General features: G+C 69.3%; 2 protein-coding genes across 2 annotated transcripts; one reads left to right on the top strand and one right to left on the bottom strand.

Moving 5' to 3' along the window:
- Positions 1-87: 87 nt before the first annotated feature.
- LOC143161520 (uncharacterized) lies at positions 88-1,543 on the top strand. The gene is made up of 3 exons (XM_076340603.1): positions 88-115; positions 817-1,030; positions 1,223-1,543. The coding sequence occupies exons 1-3, from the start codon at positions 88-90 to the stop codon at positions 1,380-1,382; spliced, it is 402 nt and encodes a 133-aa protein (XP_076196718.1). The 3' UTR covers positions 1,383-1,543.
- Positions 1,544-1,803: 260 nt separating this feature from the next.
- Positions 1,804-7,997, bottom strand: TMBIM1 (transmembrane BAX inhibitor motif containing 1). Its single transcript, XM_076342856.1, has 12 exons — positions 7,938-7,997; positions 4,555-4,799; positions 4,366-4,448; positions 4,210-4,274; positions 4,025-4,078; positions 3,838-3,888; positions 3,624-3,663; positions 3,410-3,447; positions 3,098-3,185; positions 2,894-2,989; positions 2,560-2,613; positions 1,804-2,472 (listed from the first exon to the last, which is right to left on the bottom strand). Exons 2-12 carry the CDS (start codon positions 4,769-4,771, stop codon positions 2,329-2,331), a joined length of 930 nt encoding a protein of 309 aa, XP_076198971.1. The 5' UTR covers positions 4,772-4,799; positions 7,938-7,997; the 3' UTR covers positions 1,804-2,328.
- Positions 7,998-8,195: the final 198 nt, after the last annotated feature.

Genomic DNA, 8,195 nt, shown 5'->3' with positions numbered 1-8,195 from the left:
GGGCAGCGCCGCCCCCCGGCGGTCCCCGCACGGCGGACCGCAGCTCCCGGCATGCAGCGGGGCTGCCGCACACCGACACGGCCCACCATGGCGGCGGCGCTCGGAGGACTGCGGGGTAACGGAGGGCGGGCGGAGGGGGCGGCCCCGGGGCGGGGAGACCGGGAGCGTCCCGCCACCACCCTCACCGCACGGCCCCGCGGCCTCCGACACACACCCCCCCGGGGACGCCCCCAGGCCCGGCCCGCAGGGCCTCGGCCCCGCCCCGGCCGGCTGAGGAGAGGTCTTAGAGCCCCTCCCCAGGCGCGCTTGGCCCCGCCTCTCAGCCTCGGCCACGCCCCGCAGAGCTCAGGCCCCGCCCTCGAGCCCCCCCCCTGCCGCCGGGGCAGGGGCAAGGGTAGGGGTAGGGGTAAGGGCAGGGGCAGGGGTAAGGGCTGGGGCAGGAGTAAGGGCAGGGGCAGGGGTAAGGGCTGGGGCAGGAGTAAGGGCAGGGGCAGGGGTAGGGGTAGGGGTAAGGGCTGGGGCAGGAGTAAGGGCAGGGGTAGGGGTAAGGGCAGGGGTAAGGGCAGGGGTAAGGGTAGGGGTAGGGGCAGGGGTAAGGGCAGGAGTAAGGGCAGGGGCAGGGGTAAGGGCTGGGGCAGGAGTAGGGGTAGGGGTAAGGGCAGGAGTAGGGATAGGGGCAGGGGTAAGGGTAAGGGCTGGGGCAGGGGTAGGAGTAGGGGTAAGGGCAGGGGCAGGGCAGGAGCCTCAGGCGGCTCGGGCTGGGCCCCCCACATGCTGCCCCGTGGCCACCCCTTCCTAACACCTCTCTCCCCACAGGGCTGCTGGCGGCAGTGGGGCGGGCGGCGGGTCCCGCCAGGCCCTGGGGGCGGCCGGCCCCCCCGGGCACACGGCTCCTGGGGCAGAGCTGCCGCCGGCCGGCAGGGCCACGGGCCGGCCCAGAGCCCGGCAGCGGGGGGCTCCCCGAGGGGGTGGAGTACATCCCCACGCGCAAGAAGGGCAAGAACCCGATGAAGCCGGTGGGGGTGGCCTGGTGAGTGGCTTGGGTGGCGGGAGAGGCTCAGCACCGGGAGGCTCTGCTGCTCTGCAGGGCCTGGGGTGGGACGGGGGGTCCCGGGGGGCTGCAGCGCTGAGTGGGGGGGATGTCTGTGCCGCCCCAGGGAGGTACAGGGGCCTGGGTTCCCCGCCGGCTCTCTCCATCTCCTGCCCGCCGGCTGTCCTGCAGGGCCATCGGATTGCCCTCCGGCATCATCCTCTTCTTCCTGGCCAAGCGGGAAGTGGACAAAAACCGTCTGGAGCAGCTCAAAATCCGCCAAAAGATGATGGAAGCCAACCAGGGCGAGTATGAGACAGAGCGATACAAGAGGGTGGCCAGGGGGGCATAGCCGGGCTGCCCCCCGCCTGGCACCGGGGCACCTTGAAGGGACTGGCCAAGGGGACGCCAGCCCCGTGGGACACGGCACTGGCACCTGCCCTCCCTGTCCAGCCCGTGGGGTGGTCGTGGGGCTGGATAGGGACAAATAAACCTCATCCCTGGTGAGTGGAACAGCTTGGTGCTACTGCGGTCGCTCCCTCAGCCCCAGGCTCTGCCTGCCCCCACAGCAGGGGGGCCCAGCTGCTCTCCAGCTGGGGTTCTGCCCACAAGGGCGGAGGGGTACAGGCAGGGGAGGGAGGCCAGGCCTGGAGCGCCTCGACCTTGGTTTTCCACTCCAAAGCAAGGTTTGCACTGCCCCAGGCTGCAGCCCCCGCTGAGGCTGCCCACAGGTTTTTCGGGGGAGTCGCCACACCAGGAAGACTGGGACCGTCTGGAAAATTAAAGTGTTTTATTTAGCAAGTGCAATTTTGCCCACGTCTGTGGCTGCAGGGCCTCTGTGACATGAGCTCTGCCACGAGTCCCACCACGGGGGTCCCAGCTGCCCCCCACCTGCACCGGGCACCGCCACAGCTCAGGGAGGGGGGCACGGCCGGAGCCACGTTTAAGGCACCGAGTGAATGACACCGACCAGGCTCTGCCAAAAAAAATCGCAACACGATCCCAGCGGCCCCTGCCAGCTCCCTGCGCCCAGGCAGGACCGTGGCGCTCCGCTGCCAGCTCAGCACCGCCAGCACAGCCTCGGTGAGCAGTGCCGAGGCTGGGCACTGCCCAAACACCGGCAGCTGGTCCCCTCTACCACCCTTGGAGGCTTGTGGGGGGGTGATCAAGGGAAGCCCTTTCCTTAGCAGCCTACGGGTAGGGATGCTGAAGCGTTAGGAGTCATGGTAAGTGTATCATATCGAGGCCAGAGGAGGGGGTGAGGGGCAGGAGAGGAGGGGACAGGAGGGGTGCCGGGGCTAATCCCGGCCCACGATCTGCAGGATGAAGGTGAAGATGTAGATGATGTCAGTGTAGATGGTGAGGGCGCCATAGATGTACTCCTCGGGGCTCAGCGTGTTCTTCCTGTTCCCCAGCACAAGTTGGGTGTCATAGGCAAGGAACTGGGGGGGCAGAGGGTGTCAGGCAGGGACCGGGGGGGGGGCCAGTCCCTGCCTGACACCCTCTGCCCACCCCAGCCGTCAACTCACCAGGGTGAAGGCGATGGCACCGATGGCCGCATACAGCATATGGAGCCAGGAGACCTGCGCAGGAAAGGGGACATGGGCAGGGTGAGATGGGTGCTGGCAGGCAGCAGGCAAGGCAGAGCAGGTCCTGCCCGCACCTGGCTCCCGAGGAGATGCCGCTGATGCCGATGCCGTCGCACCCTCTCCCTGCAGGCAAGCTGCCTCTGCCGTGGCCAGCACCACACCCTGCTTCCCGGCAAAGAGGGACCACCCAAACCCCCCTACCCGTACCAGCCCTGGGGACACCCAACCGGGGACACCCGTGAAACCCCATAGCCCCTCTGTCCCCCCCACTCACATATTTGAAGGAGAGGACGATAGCGGTGATGATCCCGGTCACCATGACCACAATGCCCAGCACACAGAAGAGCCCTGGACACGATGTAAAATCAACCTGCGGGACACACACACACACGTCACGGGAGAACCGGGGTGTCCCCACCGCACGGCTCCCTGCGCCTGCCCTGCCCCAGGGCAGGGTAGGGCACATCCCCCTCCTTGCCTTGGTCTGGAAGCAGAAGATGGTGACAACGATGGCCACAATGGCAGTGATGAGCATGGCGATCAGGACGGCGTTGGTCTTGTACATGCTGCAGATGGAGGGGACACCAGTCACCCCATGCTTCGGCATCCCCCTGCCAGGGGGGTGTTGGTGACCCGCCACAGCCCCGATCCTGGGCAGGGACCCCACTGTCCCCAAGCCCAGGGGACCGGGGTATCCCCCAGCTCTCAGCAGCCTCTCATTTGAGCCAGCCGCACGGTGGGGGACAGGAGGGACCCCAGCTCCTGTCACCGCGGGGTTCCCGGGGCGTACCTGGCGATCGTCCCCGTCATCAGCCCCATGGCCAGCGTCTGTGGAAGAGGAGAAGGGTGGGCTCAGTAGGGCGAGCGGCACCGTGGGGGGCAGCAGTTCCTGGCTGCCCCCCACCTGCCCACGCATCCCCCTATACCCTCTCAGCCCGCCTGGGGAGCTGGGCCGCCAATGGGGGCACCACCAGCCCCCCCCCCGCTGGCCCCAGCCCACTCACGAAGATGCTCAGTAGGATGATATTCCAGGGGAAGCGTCTCCTGGGGACGAAACAGGGAGAGAAAGGTGAGCTGGTGACAGTGGCCATGTCATGTCCCCCGGTCCCCAACCCCTGGGGGCAGCCCCAGGTAGGGACCCCCTTCCTGATGCCCTGGAGACCCCCCCCCCATATCCACACTTCCCCACCCCGGGGATTCCAGCCACCAGCGACTCACCGGGGACCCTGGCAGCAGGCCAGCACCAGGTAGGTCACCAGGAACACAGCGCTGCAGAGAGAGACAGCAGGTGTCAGCCCTGCGAGCCCCCACCAAGACCCCCCTGGGGCTGGGAGGCTGTGATTGTGGGGTGCCAGCTGCCGGAGAGCACCCCAGGGGGGCATGAGCCGGCAGAACCCCTACTCACTACGAGGCGTAGTAGATGGCGACGTTCCTCTGGACAAAGGAGCGGACAGGGGAGCTGCAGGACAGGAGGGATGAGCGTGAGAGAGGGGAGACAGCAACTACTGCCCCCCCGGGACACCCCGAGGGGACACGGGGCCAGGCTCCCCCCTTTTTCAGGGCAAGGCAAAGGAGGGACCCTCCACTCACACAAAGGTGAACACGGCAATGATCCCCACTGTCACCAGCAGCTGCAGGGAGATGATGGCATAAACCTGCGAGAGACAGGGGGCATCAGCACCCGGCCCCCGACCCCGACAGGTGCCCCTCCACCCTGACGGGTGGCCCTGGCCCCCCAGGACTCGCCTTGCGGATGAAGGTGTGCCGGACTTTCCTGTCGTCCCAGTCGGCCGTTTGGAGGGGGGAGCCGTCCCCGATGCCATTGTCACCTGCGTTGGGGGACACCCCTCAGCACCAGGGTGGGCTGCGCAGCCCCCCATAGCATCCCTGTTTCTAGTGCCACCCCCAAAAAAAACCCAAGGTGCCCCCACTTACTGAATCGAATAGGCATGGTGGGCATGGCCATCCCCGGCTGGGGGTACCCCACTGCTGCCGGGTACCCCCCTGGCTGCGCGTACCCGCCTGCTGCAGGGTATCCCCCAGGCTGCGGGTACCCCCCAGCATAGTGGGGGGGCTGGGGGTACCCCCCCGGGGGCGGGGGGTAGAGGGGGTTCTTGTCATCATAGGGGGGGGGCGCGTTGGGCTGCGCCATGCCGGCTCCCTGCGTCTCTCACGGGCACCTGGAGGGGAGAGAAGATGTGGGGGGTGTCAGCGCAGGTCCCCCTCCCCGGGCAGGACGTGTCCCCGGCGAGTGGAGCCGCAGGTGCAGGGACAGAGGGGACAGTGGAGCCACAAAACCTCCCCCTCCCACTTTAATAGCGGCTTCTGATTAATAAGGATGAGCTGGCCTCAATGCCAGCAGGTCAATGAGAGGCGAGGGACGTCCCCATTGTCCCTCGACCGGGGCCACCTGCATTCCTGAGCCCTGAGTCCCTGGTGCCTGCGTCAGTGGCCAGCCACAGGCAGGGCATGGCCACGCGCTGACTCAAGCCGCGGCGGGGACGTGACCTCTCCAGCAGGGACGTGACCTCTCCAGCCTCTGGAGCCCACCCTGCCACCGCCGTGGGGCAGGGAGCACACACCCCCCACGCCCTGGCTGGCGCCTGGCTCCTGGTGGCACTGCCCCAGGGACAAATGGCATCACCCTGCCCGCTGCCTGGGATGGAAACACAGGGCCTGACCCTGATCACACCCATGCAGACCCCACTGCCCCCCCCCCCCCCCACCATTTCAGGGGTGCCCCCCACCCAGCAGCCCAGTGGGTCACGTGGGGGCTCCAGAACTCCTGAGTCCCCCCAGGAAGCTATAGGGACAAGTGCCACCCGCGTCACCTTGGAGGGAGGTGGATGCGTCCCTGGGGAGGGAAGCCAGGATCCCCCCAGGGCTGAGCTCCCCTCCCCGGCCACGCCGGGCCCCCTCACAGAACCCCCAGCAGCACGAGCAGCCAGCCCAGGCCCAGGGCCAGCTGCCGGGCTTGGCCCCAGGAGGAGGAAGACGAGGAGGAGGAGGAAGGCAGGATCTCCAAGGCCAGGAAAACAACAGCGCTGCCAGGAGCCGGTGCCAGGCCTTTACCCGCCTGCCAATCCCCAGCGCTGGCACTGGGGGATGCCCACCCCAAGCGTCAGGCAGGTGCCAGGACCCCCCACGTGCCCCCTGCTCACAGCGGTGACATGACCCCAGGACCGTTGCCGGGAAGGGACCAGGATCTGACCCCGACTGGGACGGGGCTGGGAGGAGACTGGGCGCTTCCTCCAGCGTGACTCCAGCGCTTCCCACAGCCGGGCTGGGCGGGCAGCGGTGCCGGCGGGGGGCACACCCAGGCCAGCCATGCCAGGCCGGGGGGAGCAGCTCAGCGTCTGTCCCTCCATCCCTCCCACTGTCCGTCTGTCCCAGCCGCGGCAAAGCTGCTACAGCCGCACCGCCCTTCGCCATTGCAGTGACGGCGGTGCCGAAAATAACCACCATGGTGGTGTCCACCCAGTCAGGAAGTTTCACTGCTCTGCAGTTTCTCAAAAAGCACCCGGTGCCCCCCGGCACCGCCTCATCTGCGGGGCCAGGGAAGGGCCCAAAATAGGAGCCTGAGCCCAGGAAAACCCCTGTGACTGGCACCCAGTTAGGGGGGACCAGAGTCCCCAGGAGGGAACCCAGGCATCTGGGGAAAGCAGGGTGTATCCGGAAGGCACATGGTCATCGGGGGTCCCACCCTGTGCCCATGGCCAGCAGCCCATGGCAGGGGTCTGCCAGCTGCCCCAGCCCCTCTTGTCCCCACCCCAGTGGAGTGGCCTTGGGGATGGGGAAGGAACCAGCCTGACGGGTCCCTGTGGCTGCCGCACTCGGGGAAGCAGGCGGCACCCTGCACCCTGCCCGGGCCACGGCACAGCGGGACTCTGAAACCAGAGGTCACCAGCCACGGGGCCACCCAGGCCGGCTCGGTGGCCCCGGCATGACGCGCCGTCCCCGGGGACAGGGTGCTGCTCTGCACTGGCACCATGACTCAGCACAGAGAAGGCGCATGTGGCGGGGACCTGGGGTGCAAGCAGACGTCACCCCAGCACGGCCCTGCGGGTGGCACTGGGCAGCGTCCTCGCCGGCCGGCCTGGCGTTCCTGCGAGGCTCAGGCCCCTGCCACCAGCTCCACGGGGACCCTGGGGCGCCAAGGGCCGCTCTGGGGGGGGACCAGGGTTTGGGGTGGGGGCCAGGGCTCCCTGCTTTCCCCATGGCTCCCCATGGTGAGGCTGCCTGGGAAAGCATCTGACTTCCCAGAAGAGCCTGGAAGGTCCCACCCGAATGGCACGGCTTGGTACAGCACGGCTTGGTACGGCACGGCACGGCTTGGTACGGCATGGCACGGCTTGGTACGGCACGGCTCCTCCGTACGGCACAGCACGGCTCAGTATGGCATGGCTCCGTACGGCACAACCCAACACAGCACAACACAACTTGGCCTGGCTCAGCCCAGCCCAGCTCGGCGGGGCTCACGCCGTGGGGGTCAGCGCGGCCCACCTAGGCCGGGTTCCCCCCCTGCCCCACCCCGCTGCCTGCCCCCATGCCACTCACACAGGACATGAGTTTGCAAGACCTCAACATCATCACCACCGCCCCTCTGCCCCTGCCCCGAGTCCCCTCGCAGGGGGCAGGGGCATGTGACAGAGGTGCCCTCCTGTGCCCAAGCCCAGGCGCCCCCACACCACCCAGAGCCGGTCCCCACACACCCCCCACGGTGCCACCCCACACCCTGCCGAGCACAGACCCGTGCCCTCACCTCCTGAGACACCCCACGGGGTCCGTGGGGACACCCTCCACAGCGCAAAGGACGGTGCCCCCCCCGGACCACCCCACGCCACGCCCCGATTCCCCCCCACGTGATCCCCTGGGGTCCGGAAAACGGCACCAGCTCTACAGCCGGGTCCCGCCCGGGGGGGGGTCCTGTCCCCCCGCGTCCCTGCCCGCGGGACCCCGCTCCGTCCCTGCTCCCCCCGCCGCGCCGAACCTCGACCCGAAGTGCCCCCACCTGTTCCGGGGATGGGGGTGCGGGGGGTCGCAGCGCGTCCCCGCGGTTCAGGGACCGGTCTCCCACCCTCGCCCGGTCCCCGCCGCCCTCCGGGACGCTCGGTCCGGCGCTGGGACACCCCGGCCGCCGGCTGTGGCACCGGAGGGGGCCGGGACAGGGGGGTTGGGGGGGGCGAGGGCGGGGGGAACCGGGCGGGGGGGACTCGGGGGAACGGGGGGGGACCGGTCTCCGTGCCCCACCCTTGTCAGCGGCCCCACGCGAGAACCGGGAGTGGCGGGGGGTGCGGAGCGGGCCCGGGCCGCCCTACCTGCTGCGCGCTGCTCCGCCGGGCTGCGGCCGCGACGAGCCGGGACGGGGCGGACGGGGCGGGGGAAGGCACCGCCCGCCTGCCCGCCCGCCGCGCCCCCCCGTGGCGGCTCCGCGCCGCTGCGCCCCGGGGCCGGGTGAGCCGGGGGGGTGCGCTCCCCCTCCTGTTGCTCCCCGGACGGACCCGCCCGCCGAACGGGGCCCCAGCCGCCCCCCCCCGGGACCTCCTTCCTGCCGGCTCTGACGTCACTTAGGGACC

This window comes from Aptenodytes patagonicus, chromosome 6, assembly GCF_965638725.1.
Source record: "Aptenodytes patagonicus chromosome 6, bAptPat1.pri.cur, whole genome shotgun sequence".
NCBI lineage: Eukaryota > Metazoa > Chordata > Aves > Sphenisciformes > Spheniscidae > Aptenodytes > Aptenodytes patagonicus.
The sequence above is the reverse complement of the archived record's forward strand: the minus strand, read 5'-3'. Positions and strand labels throughout refer to the sequence as shown.